The sequence below is a fragment of the Sminthopsis crassicaudata genome, chromosome 1 (genome assembly GCF_048593235.1).
Source record: "Sminthopsis crassicaudata isolate SCR6 chromosome 1, ASM4859323v1, whole genome shotgun sequence".
NCBI lineage: Eukaryota > Metazoa > Chordata > Mammalia > Dasyuromorphia > Dasyuridae > Sminthopsis > Sminthopsis crassicaudata.
Genome location: NC_133617.1, coordinates 737,304,763 through 737,326,357, shown reverse-complemented (window position 1 = coordinate 737,326,357; position 21,595 = coordinate 737,304,763). Strand labels below are relative to the sequence as shown.

At 40.5% G+C, this 21,595-nt stretch overlaps 1 protein-coding gene across 1 annotated transcript in view; it reads right to left on the bottom strand.

Moving 5' to 3' along the window:
* Positions 1–12,390: 12,390 nt before the first annotated feature.
* Positions 12,391–21,595, bottom strand: part of CFAP20DC (CFAP20 domain containing) — a 195,500-nt gene continuing 186,295 nt past the window's right edge. Inside the window, exon 17 of the mRNA XM_074284241.1 lies at positions 12,391–12,998. Coding sequence (XP_074140342.1) covers positions 12,886–12,998 — 113 coding nt within the window. The 3' untranslated portion in view covers positions 12,391–12,885. The remainder of the gene's footprint in view (positions 12,999–21,595) is intronic.

Here is a 21,595-nt window from a genome sequence, read left to right as displayed (position 1 = left end):
AACTAACTTAAAATCTCCCTAAGTTAGGCGACGAGAAGTGTGGGGGATGGAGAGAACACTTCGATTCTCCAGTTTAGACTTTTTGTAAATCCAATCTAAAAATGCAATTTAAACACATTCAGATACAGTACATAATACAAATGAAGATGCAAATGGTTATTAATAAAAAATGAGGTAAGTTAATGAAAAAGCAATTCACAATAGGTTTATATCACATAATGAAGTATCAGGGGCATAAAAGTCCTTGACATATGAGAATTAATCACTGGGCCCAGAATGTTCAGGAGACGTTGAAGGAGACATAATTTTCTGAACCCTCAAAGTGAAAAATGGAATGGAAGTGGAACTAAGTTTCTGTAGTCAGGACTGAGGCGCCGGAAATTCATAGTGGAAGAGATGGCTTCCATTTCTTAAAGTCTTTCAGAGCACTCTGTAACTCATTAAGGCCAGATCTGAGGGAACACTGATGCTGGGAGACGCCCATTTAATCCCCCCCAAAAAAAATTTTAGCCACCTCCTGGCTTTGGGATGGAGCTCAAAGCATCAGACTCATGGTCAGGACTGACCTTTAAAACACTGCCCCCATGACCAGTAAGAGTCTGCCTGGTGTTGAGTTTTGTTGAAATGTTTTAATGGTGGAAGTGGGAATCCTAAGGGAGGAAAAGTAAATGTAATCTTTTTTTTTTTTTTTTAATTCTAAAAGAAATCGGCAGACCGCAGTGGAAAAATCTCTGGATTTGGAATCAGAGAGGTTCAAAGGCTAGCTCAGACACATACTTGTTGTGCCATTCTGGATAGGTTCCTTCAGTTCTAATTCTGTTTCTCTAATCTCAGTTTTCACATCTGCATAATGTTGGGATTGTACTAGATGATTCCTCTTCTCCAGTTCCACCATCCTATGATCATGAACTTTGCAATTATCCAAAGGCAGAGCAGCCCTCTCTACTCACATGTAGGCTCGTCACTTCACTTCCTACTGAGGAAGCCTGCCTTATGTCCCTGCCTTATGTCTCTACCCACTTCAGGCCATGTTCACTGAGCTGCCAAAGGGATCTTCCTAAGTGCTGTCACCTGCACCGGCCAGGAACTTCATCAGCTCCTCATCACCTGTGTCTGACCTGGGTAGAGCCTCCCTAGATCCTGTTGAGTAGCAATAGTTGGACATGTTGTACTTTGTTGTTTTGTTTGCTCCTCTTTGAGTTCAAAGGGCAGCAATGATCATGGCGGTGACCACCGATATCAGATATAAAGTCTTCTGCTTGGCATTTAAAGGCTTTTGTAACCCGTGTTCTTCCTTTCCAGTCTTCTTAATCTTTCCCTTCCACTCTAGGATCCAGCCACTGGTCTCCTTGCTGGTTCTTTTTCGCAGCTCTCCATCTCCCATCTCCATGACTTTTCTCTGGCTCTCTCCTAAGCCTGTAACGTTCCCTCTCTTCACTTCTACCTGCTGGCTTCCTTGAAGACTCAGTTTAGATTTCAGTTTCTATAGAAGGCCTTTCTTGATTCCATCTACTGCTAGTGTCTTCCCTTCTAGATTTAGCTTCCATTTATGCTGTATGGCCAGAGTTTTCTGTATGTTGTTTCTGTTATTAGAATGTGAACTTCTTGAAGACAGAGAGCATGTTTTTGCCTCTTTTTGTATCCCGGATTACAAGTAAACACATCAGAAATACTTTTTGGCTAACTGACCACTCCCTCCCGGGACCAACTTATTGTTCATTTTCAATGACTACGATGTAGATAAGAATGGACATGTTGTATAGGTTGTCCATGTGATTGTGTATCATGATTAGGCAAGAGGCATTCTTCATCCCGTCTCTCCATGTAGTAAAATTTGAAGTCCTAAGTCCAAATCCATATATAGTTTATGAATCCTGTTTGAATTGTAACTGCAAAGACGAATCCTTGCTAAAAAGAACATAAATGCTCTTCTGAACTGTTGGAATAGCCCAAAGACCTCAATTAAGTTATGTTTCCTGCTTTCTTGACCTACAAGTCGTGGGAGTGGATCAATTCAGTCCTGTGGCAATTAGTCTTCTTTTCTGCTTTTTTTATGACCATGATTTACATCATATCCAATTACATCATCACAGATAACATCACAAAAGAGTTAGAATTATAGAAGAGTGGAAGCATAATAGGATTTAGAGATCATCTGGTCTAACAAAATCAAGATATTGATGAGTGCATAGGGACTCAGAGACACTGACTCTGTGTGGTACATGGCCAGGGAGTTATTTCTCCTTTTTTTTTTAATTGAGTAGGATACAGAAAAAGAAAAAAAAAATCCAAAATGCATTCAGGGGAAACTGAACTTGCTTCTTAAAACAGTAAAATATTGTTTTCATTTTTTTCCTGCTATTTCTTTTCAGTTACCAAGAAATATTCCCACTCATGGCACACAAAAGAAAAGGTTTAATTCTTGTAATAACTATGCAGAGTTAAGCAAAACTAATTCTTTCATTGGCCAAGTGTAAAAAAATATACGTCTCATTCTGCATGCTGAGTTTATGATTTCACTGTCAGAAGCTTATTTCATCACTAGTCCTCTGGGATCATAGCTGACCGTTGCATTCACCAGACAAATTAAGTCTTTCAGAGATGTCTTTTTGTTGTTCAGTCATGTTCAACTCTTTCTTACCCTTCTTGAGGTTTTCTTGGCAAAGATATTGGAGTGATTTGTCATTTCCTTCTAAGTTGTCTTTATGATATTATTGTATGAATTCTGTTCTGCTCATTGTATTCTGTATCAGTTCACATATATCTTTGTGGATTTCTCTAAAATCAATTGGGCATCATTTCTTTTGGCATTTAATTACATTCATGTTCAGCTATTCCCTACTTGACGGGCTCCCCTTTAGTCTCGAGGTCTTTGCTACTACAAAAAAGAGCTGCTACTTTCTGCGGTAGCAAAGAATTGGAAAATGAGTAGATGTGATAATAGAATATTATTGTTCTATAAAAATGATGAACCAGCTGGTTTGAGAAAGACCTAAAAAGATTTACATGAACTGATACTGAATGAAACAAGCAGAACCAGGAATACAGTGTACACAGTAACAGCGAGAGTGGGCGATGATCAACCGTGAAAGACTTGTTTCTTCTCGGTGGTTCAGTGATCCAAAGCAATCCAATAGACTTTGAGCAGAAAATGCCATCTGCAATCAGAGAAAGAACTGAGGAGACTACATGTAAATCAACAGAACTATATTCACTTCTTGTTTCTGTTTTTTTTTTAATCTCTTCCTTGATTTTCCCCTTTTGCTCTGATTTTTCTCTCCCAACATGATTCATAAAACAATGTGTACTTTAAAAAAGAGCTGCTAAAAAAGCTCCTCTTTCTTTGATATTTTGGGGGCATAGATGTGGCAGAGATGCGCTTTCTCACTATCCCTTCACTTCTCTTGAGTTTCAAGTCACCTGGACCTGACATATTACATATACTCCACAGTATTAGAAGGGTCTATGAACAGAACTGCCAATCTTTGTTGGTGATTTTTTGAGTCAACAATGGAGAGAGAGAGAGAGAGAGAGAGAGAGAGAGAGAGAGAGAGAGAGAGAGAGAGAGAGAGAGAGAGACAGAGAGAGAGGGAGAGCGAGAGAGAGAGACAGAGAGAGAGAGAGAGAGAGAGAGAGAGAGAGAGAGAGAGAGAGAGAGAGAGAGACAGAGACAGAGACACACACAGAGAGAGAGAGAGAGAGAGAGAGAGAGAGAGAGAGAGAGAGAGAGAGAGAGAGGAAATAGGCAAATATTCTGATTTTCAGAGATTCCTTCAAACACTAAACTAGAGAGTTTAATACTGGTTTCTGATAAAATTCTAGTGCAAACAGCCTATTAAGAATGTTTTAGGTTCAATTTCTTTAGGTCCAATTCTTTATCCTTCTAGATGCCTCCTGACTCTTTAATACTATTAATAAAATTTTGATTGATAAACATTTATTAAGTGCCTACTCTAATCCTTGAACTATATACCTTTTATAATTAATATGAAGAAAACATTTTTTAAACCTTAAAATGTTGAAGCTATAGAAATATGATTACATCATTAATAAATCATTATGTTTCCAATAAAGCAAGACTGCTGGGTTATCCTGTAATCACTCAGTTACTTCTTGATGCAGTCTATATTAATAATGTCACTATTCGTTGGCGCAGTCTACACTAGGAGGGTAACCATTTTATTAATTCAGTTGATAATAATGCAACCATTTACTTATTAGTGAAGTCTACGCAGTGAGGTAACCATTTTATTGGTATAGTCTATACCAGTAATCACTTTTTTTTTTTCCTGAGGTGATTGGGGTTAAGTGACTTGCCCAGGGTCACACAGCCAGGAAATATTAAGTGTCTGAGACCACATTTGACTCAGATCCTCCTGACTTCAGGGCTGGTGCTCTATCCACTTCATCACTTAGTTGCCCCCCAATAACCACTTCTTTTTGGTGTACTCTACACTAATAATCTTGGGATTATACAAACATGACCCTAAGAACAAAGCCCTGTAGTCAAAATGGGAATGTAGAGATCATTTAATCTGACCTCATTTTATAGAGCAGAGTCTAGTGAGTTCACCCCAGTTATGCTATAAAAATAGTAAGCGACCTCTGACCGTCACCCCCATCCTTCCATTTTTGCCTTCATCTTTCCTTCAGCTGTTTTCTGACCCTTGTGATCTCTACCCTTCACCCTCAGAATTTTTCAGACATTCTCCCTGTCATAACTGCACTTCCTCCAATCTCAGCTCTATAACCTCACGGGACAAGGTGTTCTGCTCTCCAACCTCCTACTCCCTGGTCTTATTGTTGCTTGTTCCTTGACTGACCCCAGCCCTGGATTACCTCTCCCACCAACCATCTACCTTTTTTTTGTTCCCATTCATATGCTCTGAACAGAGTCAAAGAGCTGTGCTCACAGCCTACATTCTACATTCATGTCACACACCTTTGACTGGGCTCTGGAACCTAAATGACTTTCTATCTCATACTCACATAGAGCTTCAGCACCTTTAGAGATATTCTAAATCCCCGGTCCCCTCAAGACTCCCAATCCTCTTCTTTTCAGGACTTTATCCCTCTCCTTTCCTTTCTGTTAGTCTCTGATAACGAGACAAGGCTGCCCTTCCACGTGTGCTGCTGAGCCTCTTCCCTCCCCTTATCTCTGTCATGCATCTTCAATCTCTCTCCATCTACTGGCTTCCTGCCTTCCTACCTGCCCAAGTCTCTAGCTTTTAAAGAACATTTCCTCAGACTTACCATCTGCTCAAGCTCTTGTGTTCTTTTCTCCCTTTCTCAGACTCCTAGGAAAAAGCCATCTGTATTTGTTGCCTCAACTTCCCACCTCAACGCTTTGCATTCTGGCTTCCGCTATCATCATTCAGCTGACACCGCTCTCCAGCTTTGCTAAGAATCTCTTAATTTTCCAAATTGGATCTTCTCTTCTCAGTTGTCCTCTTCTTGGATCTGCTGCATTTAACACTGCTGAGCCCCTTCTCCTGTATATTCTTTCCCCTTTGGGTATTTGTGTCGCTCCTGTCCAGGTTCTTCTCTTGTCTTACCACACCTTCTCTAACCTTTACCGGCTTACCAGCTGTATCAGCCCCAGGTGGGCTTTCCCTCTGCCCTGAGCCCTTCTTTCTCTCTCCCTTCTCTCTCTTTAGTGACTTTAATAACTTTCATGGATTTAACTGTCATCTCCATGCAGCTGGTTCACAGATCTATATATCTAGTTGCAGTCTCTTTCTTGAGATCATTTAGAGTTCTTAGTTAACATTGGTTGAAATATTGAATTATTATTGGTTGAGGAAATAGAAAATATAGAGGCTCAGTTCTAGACCTTTGGTTTTCATTTGAAAATATGAATACATTATGGTTTATGTAGAAGGAAGAATGAATAAATGGAGTAAATGAATGAAAAAAGCATTTATTGAGCACTATGTACCAAACTCTAAATCAGGGGATCTCAAACTATGGCCCGCAGGCCACATGTGGCTGCTGAGGACGTTTATGTGGCCCGCCGGGTTATGGCAAATGGGCTGAGGGGCGGAGACAGAGTGTGAGCTTTTGTTTTTACTATAGTCCAGCCTCCTACAGTTTGAGGGACAGTGAACTGGCCCCTATTTAAGAAGTTTGAGGACCCCTGCTCTAAAAGCTGGGTTAGAAAGAAAAAAAAAAGAAAAAGAAAAATTTGAGCCAGTGAATTGGGGAAGACAACCCATTAAAAAGTTCAGCTGCAGAGATGGAAAGCTTAAAGGCTCCTTACTTAGGGTGTGTTCTCTGATTGAGCCATACTGCCCTGATGGCTATTTCTCCACCCTGTATTTCATCTTTTTTCCTCCTATCGGTTGTACTAGTGGTTTTCCATGCCCAGAATGCTTCAGCTCCTTACCTCTGATCCTTGGACTCCATGCTTTTCTTCCGACTTTGCTCAATTGTTCCCTTCTTCAAAAAGTCTTTCAGGATTCTCCCTAGTTGCTAAGAAATACCCTCCCCAAACTACCCTGCATTCATTTTGCATATATCCTCACTGTACCCACTGACAAGTGTGTCTGGCATTAAAATGGAAGCTCCTTGAGGGCTTTTGTGATTTTGCTTTTGTAGCTCCAGAACCTAGCCCAGCACCTGGCATATAGTAAGTACCTCACAGATATTTCAGATTGATGGACTGAGCAATGAAACTTTCTCATTAGCAGAGATTATATTTCAGAGTGATGACCTTTTTAGAAATAATTTATCACTCTGAACTTTCTGCAAATGATTACTTTTAAATGGCTGCACTTTCTTAGATGACTACATTTAATGTGAGATCCCCCTCCCACTTCTCCAATTCAAAAGTAAATCATTAAGACTACTCAGACATACTCTTTATATGATAATCAATCAATCAATCAACTAGCACTTATTAAGTGTCTTTGTGTGTGCCAGGCACCGTGCCTGGTCTATCAGCTATCCTAGACCATTAGGAGTAAGTTCAGATGGTAAAATCTTGCCAGATTCAGCATAAATCCTGACGTTGATAAATTGGATTGATGAAAAGAATCAATATCATGGGCCATTCCTGCCTTTTGTAATAGTTTGCAGGATCATAAATGATTTACTATAGGAAAAATATGTCAGCAGGAGAAATAATGTTATCTGTGGTCCAAGTGTATTGACAATTTAATTCTTAGAGTCCACATCATCATGGCTTAATGCAAGCCTGATTATATTAAAACTAAATAAGCCAGAAATAAAGTGTTCATGGCGATACTGAGCCCACATAGAGACCATCCATCTCTCTGCCCTTTTCGTGTGTGTGCATTGTCCCGAGTCCCTCTTACAGTTTATCTTTACAGATATTTTTATAAAGCTTATATTCTAGCATTTTCTAAAATGAATTTACTTTACACAACCCAAATACTCAGATATGAAGCATTCTCAGGCTTGGGCTGGGCTCCTTGAGGATAGGACTGATTTTTGTCTTTCTTTATATTCTCAATGCTTAGTATAGTTTGTGGCACATAGTAGGTGCTTAATAAGTGTTTAATGATCCATAAATAGAGAGTTATAACTAGCAATTCCAATGCTTGGGGCAAGCGATGTGGGTGGAAGAAATCTTAGACCTCAGGACACAAGGCTTCTTACTTTCCACCCCTCCAATTAAAGGGACTGTATGGAAATCTCTAGGCCCCCTCTTATCCTTGGGGTCTTGTGATTTTGCTGATATAGAGGAGAAGGGAGGAGGAGCCCACTTTTGTATGTTTACAAATTATTATTAATTGCATGCAAAGCTCAAGTGTTTCTACCTGCCCAAATGGTACCAGCACTGTTAGCTATTGACTAATTTTTCAACCATTGATATACACAATGTCTTTGTCTCAATGCAAGCCTTGGTTGCCCCGCCCTAATGCCAGTTCTGGATAGATCAATCAACAGTCCTTATTGAGCACCTATTTACTATATTCCAGGCACCATATTGGACTCTAGGAACATTAGGATAGAAATGAACTTCTCAAGAGGAACTGATATTGTAATGACTTGGGAGGGAATTCTCTCTCCTTAGGTCCCACTTCCAATATTTATTGGATGTGGGAGCTTAAGCTAGTCACTTACTCTCTGCCTTAATGGGGGTAATAGCCCCTGACTCCCAGGATCATTGGGAGCACTTATGTTTAAACTGTTAAATAAATATGAGTGACTTTTAATATATTAGTAAGAAGAGGACTGGGATAAAAGTTCTCTTGGCTGACAGATATTCTTTCCTGGGAATGACTTAGAATGGGAATAAAACTTCTTCCTGATCTTCACTGATGTTACATGTGATTGTGGGCCCTCCTCCCCCAGGAATATGGCAGCCAGGCAAACATCCTCAGTGCCTACTTCCGAGCCTCAGGTGTTGATGTTTCCAGAGTGGAGATGTTGTATTACATTGTTTCTTATATTTTCTTTATTGTTACAGGGATAAATGTGTTTGTTGATTGTGTGTTGCTTTGATGTTTTAAGTTTCCTCTTCCCTTATGTCTTGTTTGAATCAAAGTTCTGAGCAGTAATAGACTTATTCTCACCCCCTTTAGGTCTGTGCCCATTAAATGTGAATTCCAAACCTGGATTAACCTTAGAGAGTCACCAATGGTAATCCTTCTGGTAAGTCAAAAGCTACGTACTGCTATCTGACCTGCTGATACATCCTTAGGACCACTGGACTTGTCCATCTGCCCTATAGATGAACTCTTCTGTGTTGTTTCCCTCCATTATAGTTCCATGAGAGCAGGGATTGTTGTTTCTTTTTTTTTGTATAGGGCTTGGCACACAGCAGACACTTCAAATAATTTTTCATCCATTGGTATACACAATCTACATTGTGCTAGTATTTAGATTTGTTTGAAAGCTAGGTTTCTGTGTTTTTGTTCAACCCGTATTACTTTAATACTCCCTTTGCTTTAATCATAGACAAGTGGATCACTTTATAATGACTACTCCTAAACTAACGTCCATTTATCTATAGTCATGGCTAGTAAATATAGTTGTTTTTTCTTTTTTTTTTCCCCCCCTGAGGCTGGGGTTAAGTGACTTGCCCAGGGTCACACAGCTAGGAAATGTCTGAGACCAGATTTGAACTCAGATCCTCCTGAATTCAAGGCTGGTGCTCTATCCACTGTGCCACCTAGCTGTCCCTTAGTAAATATAGTTGTACTTCAAGGAGAAAAATCAAGATATGCTCAAAATGACTAACTGACTAAAAGAAGTAAAAATCTGGGAGCTGTTGGGACCCTGGATCTCTTAGAATCAGCCAAAGTCAGGATAAGCAAAAGTCTTTATTCTTGGTCTTTTGCGGTCGAGGTCAGGGGGTTAGATCTAGCAATCTCCACACCTCCTTCCTCTCCCTCCACCACCAGGAGAATGGATCAATTTCCTCCTCCTACTCCGCCCACTCATGTCACTTCCCCTTCTTTGTCCACATGCACTGATCCAGCCAGCACAAAATAGCTGGGGAGGGTCATCCTTCAAACATGTTAATAGAGAATTGTCCAATTGGCAATTAGCCTCACGTGCTCCATTATCCAAGTGCATTTGCTCAGTTCTAGCCCTTTAGGGGGAGTGGGTATGCCTGAGCAAATTTATTTGGCATAATGTCTGCATGCATTAGAATACTCCAGTTTTGCTGTGCTTTCCTTTATGGGTTTCCATTTCAATTAACTGGGATCCTGCGCTCAGTGTTGATTCCAGTGACTTATTTAAAACCAAGAATTCCCTCCCACTTGTATTCTCCACTGGTTTCAGGTTATCCATTAGTAAGGATTTGCCATGACTAATAATTCAAAGGTGGCCAATTTAAAATCACTCATGGGATGTACACGGAATTATTTGAGACTGTCTTATTTTATACCTACGTGTCTATTCAATTCAACAAGCATGTATTAATTGCTGACTGTGTGCTATCTACATTGAATTCAGTTTAACATTTATTAATGGCCTACTTTGTGCCAGAAACTGGGGATACAAATTTTAAAATGAAGCTAACAGTCCCTGAATGAAGGGAGGGATGGAAGGAAGGAGACCCTATATACTACTTTTGGATGGTAGTAACAAAAGCAATAGTCATGGGGATGTTTCTTCTCCAATGTCCTTTTCATTGATCAATAAATATCACTTCCTCCTGCTGAGCCATTTGCAGGGCCACAGATTGTGGTGGTGGAAGCTCTCCCTATATCTGTAGTGGCCGTGGCTGTGGTCCCAGTAGCAGCATCCCCATGGGGAATGCCCCCTGGGATGATGGCTATGGGGGCCAGGCTGAAAGGATGATTCCCAGAACTCTTGGGCTTATGCCCATTGTTGCTAATTGGTCAACGGCAAGGGAGTGGTTCCTTTGCCACAGTGATTGCTCCTCCTGATGATGGCTGTGGGCCAGGCTGTGGGCAGCTCAGAAGTTCCAGGACCAGGACTCTAGTGCCACTGTGGTCTTAGGGGACTCACTTGACCACATTGCCCCTGACTCTGCCAAAGAGACACGTCTTGATAACTGATGGATTATGAGAGCTAAGGAAGAGTAAAGAGCCAAAGATGATTCAGAGGTTGTGAATCTGATGATTGGAAGGATGATGATGATGATGATGATATTTCTATTTTGGCTCAAGCTCACTGTAATTCTTTTTTCCTTCTCCTTCCTCAACTACTTGGAAAAGTGTGGGCAGTTCTAAGTGAGATATCTCAATCTTCAATTAATTGTAGTGGCTGAAAACAATATATCATTAAGTGGAGATGCACACTGAGGTATGGGACGCACCATTGGAGGTGATATGATGTATGGGAGACATCTCCCTCTTCTGCATCTCTGCTGTCCGCCACCACTTGATCAACGGGCACCCATGGGGCAATTTGAAGATGCTTTAGAGTTGGCCATATGAAGCACCAGACAATTCCTTCACTGTTTTTGTTAGAATTTTCCATAGGAATTCTTTGGGTGATTTCTTATAAAATACAAGAGACATTTAAGAGGAGTTAATGAGAAGGGTTTTTTTATTCCCGAATGTCTTATTTGTGGCATTTGTGTTCCTGGTCCAGAGGCCAGACAGGGATCGCATCATAGGCCATACGGGGGCTGCTCGCTCCAGTCAGGACAGCAGGAAACGGAAGCAAATCCACCTTTAGGAAATCCTTGACATTGAATGGCTGGAAAGTATGCCGAGAACAAAGGCCCTCAGGTCATCCCAAATGAAAACTGTGTTAACTCAGAATAGAAAGACTCAGTGGAGAATGGAGACATGTCATTAAGCATTTAATGAGTTATCATATGATCACATAAAGACTGTTCTGCTCCCTGGGTCCCAGAGGGAAGAACCAAGAGCAATGGGTATCAGATGAGAAGCCTGATGTCAGGGGAAACATCACCCCCTCCCAAATACAAGAACAAGACTTTTTAACTAAGAGGGCTTTCCCCAAATACAGTGGACTGCCTTGAGAGGGATGAGTTGCCTCTGACTGGAGGTCTACAAGCAAGGGCTCGTCAGGAACGTTGCAAAAGAAATTCCTGTTCAGGGATGAGTCGGACTCAATGACTGCTGAGGGTGTTTTCAAGTTTGAAATCTGGTACCAAATATTCACTGTTTTATTGTAAATAGGAAAATCCTGGGTGTCTATTCATCACAGAGTTATTCTTTATGATCAAAAGGATTAAAATTTTATGATCAGGGATATGGCTCTAAATAATTGATCATCCCTTGAATAGTGGGCCCAATCTGCTATTTAAATTAAGAACACATTTTCTACTTCGAGCTGTTAACACTAAGTGACTACTATTAAGAGCCTGAGACTATACACCCATCATTTTTCATTTCAAAAGGCACCTTACTTTATTTAAAAAAATTGCCTTATTAAATAAAAAAATATAGCAGCTAATGTAAGTGTTTCCTCAGGCTCAAGAAGACCATACTTGGCAGATATTTGAAGGCTATCTTCCCCGGGGCTTGAAGCACAGGACTGCTTCTTTGTCACACAACTGTACTTTTAGCACACAAAAAGAAAGACAAGATGACCTCGGACGAGCCAGAGATTGGGGAATCTATCCAGTTTGTGGAGTTTTCAGATTAGGAAATTAGACCGTTATAATTAGAATTCTGAGATAATTGGTGGAAAAATTCAACAAGATGCACTTATGTTCTTCTCTTAAAGACAGGGCTAAGGAGACAAGTGGCCTGAATTGATAAGTAGCAAACACCGTAGTGTTTGGCAGAACCTGCAGGAATCATAATGAAAAAGCAACACTAAGGCCTTATAAAGACTAAGCTGATTAGGGATGGTTTCCTTTTTTTTTTTTGTGACTAAGAAAAGGTAAGGACTTCCAGCAATATTTTGGTAAAAATGTAGGGGTAATACAAATACAAATATGCTATAAAACTGCAGAGCAACTTACAAGACTTTTCTTTGACTATCACACTTTATTTTCTTTCTGGTAATACAAATATATAATAAAATAGAAAGTACCCAAATAGATTTTTAACAGGTAAGAAAAGAATACAGTTTCTGGATATCAAGCCATCATTTACAAATTAACACTGCAAAACATACGAATTAATAACTCTTAATTGGTTTACATAAGAATTATAATAGGAAATAAACAAAATCATCTATTTGATACAGAACAAATAAGAAAAAGCCCCCAACGTCCTAAGATTCTGTCATTATATTAGTTCTTCACAACGTTTTAAATGAATATAAATCTGTAAAAAAGACGTAGCTATTTCTGAACATTCTGTGGTACTTACAGACACATTTGATTCTTTGCCAAACTATTTTGATTGAAAGTGTGACCACACAACGTGCACGCACATTTTGGGGAACACTTGACAAAGCGCTAAAGCGTGAGATAATATCTTGCTGGAGGTGGAGGCATCCTGGGTCTTGGATAAGGGGCTAAGCCAGCTCGTAGTATTTCCCTGTCTGGGGATCGAAGTAGCAGTTTAGACATGGATCATACAACAGAGTCAGCACTTCCTCATCCTCTTCAGTGCTTAAGTCATCTTCACCTGTAGGAAAAAAGAGAAAGACATGAACCCACAAAGCTGAACAAAGTCGGGGAAATCCATTATTTATTGTGCTGACTGTGCAATCCACTGAGCTAAATACCGAGAGAAAGAGGATAAAACAGAAAAGATTCCCTGCCCCCAAGGTGTGATAAAATTCCACCTTCTTGAGGACAGTTTTTTTTTTTTTTTTTTTTATAAAAACGCTTGAAATCTATGGTTTTGTCGCTGTGGGAAGTCACCCAGGGGAATGCCCCTTGGTCAGTGGATTTAGATTGAGAATTGGCCCTGGGTACTCAGAGGTCCCCTGATTTTTTGAAAATTACAGAAGTTAGGAAAATGTTCAACAAACAAGCAAAAATTTGTGTCTGAAGGTGGACTATAGTAATATTTGAAGTAGAACAAGAAAGAAAATAACATAAATTTAAATAACTTTAGTGAATATCTAATCCTGCAGGATCTCAACCTAATATATTTTTTAGATATGTTAATTTAACTTTTTAATGAACTTATCTGTTATAGTTTTTCCTTCTTTTTTATTAATTTCATAATTATAACTTTTTTTTTTGACAATACATATGAATGGGTAATTTTTTACAATATTATCCCTTGCACTCACTGCTATTCCGAATTTTCCCCTCCTTCCCTTCACCCCCTTCCCTGGATGGCAGGCAGTCCCATACATGTTAAATGTGTTATAGTATATCCTAGATACAATCTATGTGTGCAGAACCGAATTTTTTGTTGCACAGGAAGAATTGGATTCAGAAGATAAAAATAACCTGGGAAGAAAAACAAAAATGCAAACATTTTACATTCATTTCCCAGTGTTCCTTCTCTGGGTGTAGCTGATTCTGTTCATCATTGATCAATTGGAACTGAGTTAGATCTTTTCTTTGTTGAAGATGTCCACTTCCATCAGAATGCATCCTCATATAGTATTGTTGTTGAAGTGTATAATGATCTAGTTCTGCTCACTTCACTCAGCATCAGTTGATGTAAGTCTCTCCAATCCTCTCTGTATTCTCTTGTTGGTCATTTCTTACAAAACAATAATATTCCATAGGATTTATATATCATAATTTACCCAACCATTCTCCAATTGATGGGCATCCACTCATTTTCCAGTTTCTAGCCATTACGAAAAGGGCTGCCACAAACATTATGGCACATACAGGTCCCTTTCCCCTCTTTAGTATTTCCTTGGGACATAAGCTCAGTAGTAACACTGATGGATCAAAGGGTATGCACAGTTTGATAACTTTTTTGGGCATAATTCCAGATTGCTCTCCAGAATGTCAACCTAATATTTTGAATCCTCCCGATTCTATTGCACAAAGGGAGAATCAGTGACTTCAGGAACTTCCTCTAAGTTGTTGGGTTGTGAGGGAGGTGGTGAAAGAGAGGAATTGGGCAGATGGAAAGAAAAGCACAAGGACAAACAAAGCCAGATAGAATAACTGGGAACTGGGCTCCCTGTTAACCTGGTATACACTCAAACCCCCCAAGCTGTCTTTATTGTAGTCCTTCCTGAAGTGGGAGGAGCAGGGAAAATGAAGCTGGGATTGTACTGGCTTTGATCGTGTACCAACCCTTAGAAAAAGGTAAACAATAAAAATGAATTTTAAAATCCTCCTAGCCTAATTCAAAGGGTCTAGCTACAAAAAGGAGAGAAGTAGCTATGGAGACAGGAAAGGATTCATTTATAATCATCCAAGTGGCTAAAAGGATGATGTCTGCTAGGGAAGTCGGCATTAGGTGCCTTTTATGGGCCAGGTTGCCAGATCCCTTGGAGGATGAGGAACAGTCTTTGTCTTTGAGGGGCTTACATTCTGCCACAATATCTTTATCATTTGCATGAATACGAACAGACCTGGAGTTGATTGAGATCTCAGTTGGTGCCCATTTGACGGAGAAGAAAACTGAGATACTGATGGGGTATAGCTTCTAGGAGAAAAATAGCAATAATCCTGAGGCTCCCTGTCCTAACACGTAAAATCCCTCAGCCTTAGAATGCTATAATATAATCCTACAAATGTGGCTGGCTGTTGGTCAGCGATAACAGGGCTTCTGAGACAAATGGTGAGATGCATACCAGACCATTCCTCAGTTCTACCTCTGGGCCATAAAATTAGCATCTCAGTGTCATGAAGAATAAGATCTCTCTGTCTTTTTCTATTAATTTATTTTCTTGCTCCCGGTTCTTGGCTAAATTTTTTTGGAACTTACCCCACTTCAGTTGGTGTTAGAATTATAATATTATACAATTATAATAAACTTGATTTAGAGATGGGTTCAAGCCTGCAAATTCTTTTGAGACACCTTGTGATACCAGTCTGCAATCCCAACCTTTTGGGGTCTCTTTGGACCTCAACAATACTGTGGCTTGCCCTGGCAGGAAGAAACAAGGCCTTGGAGATCCACTGGTTCTTTGATGGCCAGGTTGGCTTTAGATACAGCCCTGGGTGCTGGGAGGCTCTTAGAGATCATTCCCTCGAAAATGGGGAAACTGAGTTCTAGGAAATGAAGTAACCTGACAGATACTCAGGGCCAGGATGGGAACCTGAGGCCCAGAACAGGATCCTTTGCTGGATGGATCTGGGCCACAGCCCACTGTGATTAACTGAGTTTTGGAATAGCCAGGATATATTCAGTTTGCCAGAAGCCCGTGGTAGAGGGAGAATCCTGAAGTGCCTCAATCAAGTGCCCAAGAGGTTAGCTCTCCAGCTGTTCCTCTAAGGAAGAAATCCCATTCCTTCTGAAGTCTGGAAATCCACGGGAATGAGAGGAGAGAAGGGGCTTTTGGGTGGGGTACGATTTCAGCAAGAAACTTTCAGGGGCAGGTCTGGAGGAGAGGCAAGGGTCTCTTCTGGGCTCCTCAATTACCATGTAGTGACTTCCTGGGTCTAGATACACCCCCATGACCCAGCAAAGTGCCTGGCACATAGCTGGCATTTGAGATAAGTAGTTTCATCTGATTGACTCTTGCTGTGGTGGATGCCACAAAAATGCATGAAGTCTCTGGGGGAGCGAGGGGGAGCAGACAGGAGGGCCCAGGGCGCAACTATGGGATGTGTTCACTTCAGAAACAGAAACACACCAAACCAAACCAAACCAAACCAAATCTCCATAAAATTGCCTCTACTAATCAAATAGATCGCTATTTAATCTAATATAGTAGAGGCAAAACCCCACGTTCCTTTACATTAGAATGTAAGAAGCACCTCTCACATTCAACTCCAAAGTCACCCCCACTAACTCTGGTCTACAAGGACATGGTTGGTACTAACCATCATAGCTATCAGGCTGGGAAGCCGGCTGCTGGAGAGGCCTGGGAAGCCTGACTGGGGGGTGGTTGTGAGCAGGGGACCCCCTGTGCTCCTCATTGTCAAGAGACAGAGAGAAACACATAGACACCCCCCCAGAGTATGACTATACTGCCACCAGGAAGATTATCTAAAATGTGTGTGTTTGTAAAGACCTAATTTAAGGTTTCATGGTCTGAAATTAAGAGTGCTAAAGTTTTAAAGAACTGAATTCAAATCCTGCCTCAAAGGTCTGGAGAGCCCCTTAGTCTCTCTGGGTCTCACTGAGCTCAAATGTAAAATAAAGGGGTTGGACTGGCTGGACCAGGAGGTCGCTCCCAGTTTAGAGTGAGCATCGTGGGATCAAGTCTTCCTTACACGTGGCCTAAAATTGACAGGCTGAGAGGGTATTTTACATTGATCATGTCCCCTGCAGTATTTCCCTGCCTAATGTTCCATTTTTATAGATTTAATTAACCCTATTACTTTTACTATGAGAAAAATACCCTTGCCCAGGACCCTGGCCTAGACTATGTGACGTGCCTTTCTAACTGTAGCCTTCTCTACATAAGGTTCTTGAACTATTAGCCAAAACCCATTTTTTCACAGAGTAAAACTAATTTTCCCAATAGAGATAACCGAAAAATCATATAGCTGTGGAGTGAATTCTTTTGCATCATCAATCTCTTGTGGACCTCAGTCTATTTCTTGTCATGACTAAATAATGTTTTGGGAAAATCTGACCTTTGTGGTGAAGGATTATACTGAAGGTAACTGTTTATGGGCCTCTCTACCTGTAATTTATGGAAAGGCAGATTTACGGGCTAGCATTCCAAGATGAGAAACACTGGCATATTATAGGGCTAGTTGGGAATCTTGCTAGGAAGGTGGGTGGCGGATGAGGGGTGAGTCCTATACCCAGCTGGGCAGGGAGAATCAACAGGGACCCAATTCATTTCTAGATGTTTGCTAGAAGGACACTGTGGTGCTGATGGGGATAGTCTTGCACGTGGTAGGGGCTGCGTGGTTGTGAAGCTGAATTCTTGTCGAATTTATAATTGTTTCATATATGCACGCACATATGTGAATAGAAAATCTATCCCTACACAAATATTATGGACCTACAATCCCCATCCTCCCACACCATAAACTACACAGGCGTGAGATGAAACTGAGTCACCACAACAGAATGTCTCCTTTCCACGTGTGTGAAGGACCCGAGGTCGGGGAGAGAAGCTGGATAAAAAATGCTATTCCCTTCCATTGATCCCCCTCTCAAACCAACAAGGCAACACCTACCTTCCTTGGAAGATTACTGGAAGGAGAGTACTTTGTAAAGTTCAGAGAACTTTAGAAATAGGAATTGTTATTAATAATAAATTAACAAGCATTTCTCAAGTGTTTCCTCTGTGTCAGATGCCGTGCTGAGCCTGGGATATTTTAAATATGTGCTTGGTTATTTTAATTATTTTACAATATGGCTACCATCATGAGTTGAACCTTGATATATCAAAAACCGCATCTTTGGAGCCAAACTGAGTGAAATGATCTCCTTTGACACTGAAATGTTCAATCTAACTTCATCAAAAGATTTTGTTTTGGTTCTAATGTAGTTTCCCCAGACTTCAACTAACATCACTTTGCCATTGTAATCACTATGTAATGAAATTATAGTGTCATTAAGCAATTACCATTATGATGTCAAAGCAATGGGAAATGTTATGAAAAGTAATTACCGTGCATGGGTACGATGGAAACTTTCAATTACGTTCTTGGATCACACAGGGTTTGTTTTTTCCTCAAAATGGCAAATTGTTCTTTTTAAGGCTGAGCCATAATACCTCAACAAGGATATATTAACAAAAACAACAACAACAACAAAAATAGACAATTTCCCACTACCACTAGAACAATCTAGACCTGGGTCCAAATCAGGCTTTTTAGCTTTCCCCCATAATAAAATGATATCTGGTTAAATGGAATTGCCTTTTATTTAGTAATCAATTTATTGAGTTTCAGCCTCATCCACTTTGAAATTAGTTAACGGTAATAACAGAAGAAAAACCGACTCAACCATTGCTAATGCTGTGATATTGGCTGTCTGCTGATCTGTCTATTAAGAGTTACTGGGAGGAGTCAATTCTCCAGTTCACCTACTTTTATGAAAGCCAATTAATGTAAATAATTACCTACATTTAATGCACTTATAAAACAAACAAACAAAAAAAATCATCCAGCCTGTGAAAAAGAATCACTCAACTTTTCAATCCAGAATATGTCATTGGAGGCCAGATACTTTGAACACCTTTGAATTACTTTCCTTATGCTTCGATTTTCCGCCTCGGCATATCCCCTAGCTCCCTTACGGAGCTTCAGAAGTGATGGACTACTTTCCTATGTGCATACTAACACACTAGTTGAAACCATTCCATGGGGAAGGATCTCCATTTGGGATGGCCTGACCCTCCACCAAGAAAGATGGCATTTTGAGAGAGGATCTCATTGAATGTGGGGTTTTCCAACAACCTGGAGCATCCCTCTGGCAAAGAAGCATCCTTGAGGAAGCTCTCTGTAAGTTGCACAGTGTTCTCAGTAGACGTGAGCCCCAGGGGAAGAACAAGAGAAATGAAAGGCTCAAATATGATTTCTTTGACAATACAGAATTAGAATCTTATTGCTGCTCAGAAAGCAAGTGAACGACAGGCAGGGAGTATTGATTGTTGTTCAGGCATCAGCTGGAAAGCGTGTACATCAGACACTGTGGAAGCCAGAAGCAATTTTCTATTCTGATGAAATGCTACTTAAAAGAGAATTCTGAAGGTTTGCTTCATCTTGAAGTATCAATATTTCACTGTGTAAACAACTTCTTATAAAACCATTGCCAATTTCTAAAAAGACTGGGCCCCAAAGTCCGTTTATCAACAAACTCTTGAGACCTTGTAACAGATTTTCTCATACAAGTAAATGGTGAGCTGCTACCGCTGCCCCTGGATGAAAGTAGAGGCAGTAACTTCAAGGTGGAGCCAGAAAGTCCTAACTGACACCAGCAGGCTGTGAGACCCTATCCAAGTCCCATCAGCTTCTGGTGTGCCAGGTAGCTCACCAGGGCTCTAGGATGCTGCACAAGTATTGAGCTGCCCTGGAGGAAGGTGTTTCTCCACCTAGGAGTTCCTGATGCCATGAAATCAGTCCCCACTGCTGGGTTTTTAGGCTAATAACCAAAGCCTGGTAGAGTGGAAAGAGGACTGGCTTTGGGCCCGAGACATGGCTTTGGCAATCACTCTGCAGGCCTTTCTGAGGCACACATGGGTGTACGGGGTGGTACCTTCCTTGTGGATCCCTTCCGAGGGCCCCTGAGCCACCAGAGTGGCCCTAAAGCACTTGGACCTCAATGCTTGGAAAGCCACGTTTTTCACTGGTTCCTGTCTTTGGGCAGATCCCCAGGGCCCATGTGATGACATGACTGAACTCAGGGTTCCTTCCAGACCCCAATGAGACTGCATAACAGGGTGTGTGTGGACACAAATCCCTGCAGCTGGAAGCACACGCCCCCTCAAGTACAACCTCATTATGGCTTCTCAACTGCACCTGACAAACTTTATACTACTTTTTCCATGAAAAAGTGAAGTACAAGTTGCAATTGGGGACATTAAAGCTATATCCTAAAGGGGCACTTGATATAAGGGAATTTGGGCAAGGGTTCCTTGTTCTTAATTTAAGATGGCTATCTGAATTATATTCTTTTGTTTCTCCTTGCCCAGTACCTCTCCTGGCTTTCCACTGTTTGCCTCTCCAAAATCACCAAAGTTGATTGTGACTGAGGAGCTGGAACAAAATCTATTATGTTTCAGCTAAAATGAAAAAAGCACGAGTTGCAATCATGACTTCTAGATAAAGCAAAAGTCAAAATAGAGCTAATTAAAAGAGATAAGCAGAGGAACTTCATTTTGCCAGAAGATATCATAGACAATGAAGTCACTATCAAACTTTTTTAAAGACAAATTTCTCTGATAAAGGCCTCATTTCTCAAATTGGGGAACGGAATCAAATTTACAAAAATAAGAGCCATTCAAGCTCCAAGGGTTATTAACTAGCATTTTTCAAAAGAACAAATCAGTTACCTATAATTATGTGAAAACTATTCTATATCACTATTGATTAGATAAATGCAAATTAAAACAACTCTGAGCTATCACCTATCAGAAATGACAAATATCAGAGGGAATAAAACTAGAAACTAGGTACATTAATAAACTGTTGGAGGAATTGTGAACTGGTCTAATATTTCTTTAGAACAATGTGGAACTAGCCCCAAAGGCTATAAAACTATATATATTCTTCGTTGCAGTGATACCACTCCTAGATCTGTACGCAACAGTGATCAAAGAAAAAGGAGATGGACCTATGGGTACAAAAATATTTTTAGCAGCTCTTTTTGTGCTGGCAAAAAATTGGAAATCGAGGGGACACCCATCAATTGGATAACAGCTGACCAAGGTGTGGCATATGACTGCGATGAAGTATTAATGCAATGGTGAGGGGGCGGTTTCAGGAAAAACAAAACAAAACATGATATGAAGTGATGCAGAATGAAGTGAGAAGGCAGACTGCTGTGCATAAAAATGACAATGTTCTAACGATGACTAACTGTGAATGTCTTGGCTACTCTGATCAATACAATTATTTATATAAGACAATTCCAAAGGCACCATGATGAAAAAAAAAATGCTATCTACCTCCAGAGAGAGAACTGATGAACTCTGAGTGCAAACTGAAGTATATAATGTTCCGTCTTTTTAAAATTTGTCTTGCTTTTTTGTGAGATAAACTAATAGGGAAATACATTTTTGCATGATTTCACATCTATAATAGATCTATAATACATTTTGCTGCCTTCTCCCTAGATGTGGGAAGGGAAGGAAGGAGAGAATTTGGACCCCAAAATTTATAAGTAAAAGAATGTTAAAAAAAAATTTAAAACAACAAACAGAAAAAAACAAAACTTCTCAAACTTCTAAGTTGGCTTAAAGCCCTGGGAGTGGTGTAGGTACAGAAGGTATATTAGGGGGCCTCTTGGGTTGGTAACATGTAGAAATGCGAAGTAGAAGACCACAGGCTTTCTTGGTTCACTGAGGCCAGAAAGCCGGTGACACTGGCACCAGGTGAAGGTGCTGAGCCATGAGGAGTTAACGTGAGAGAGCCCATTTCGAAAGGACTCATTTGAATGCAATCCTTTAATTTCCCCTCTGGCAGAAGCTCAGTTTATGTTCCACGTAACTGAGTTGCTGCTGTCAG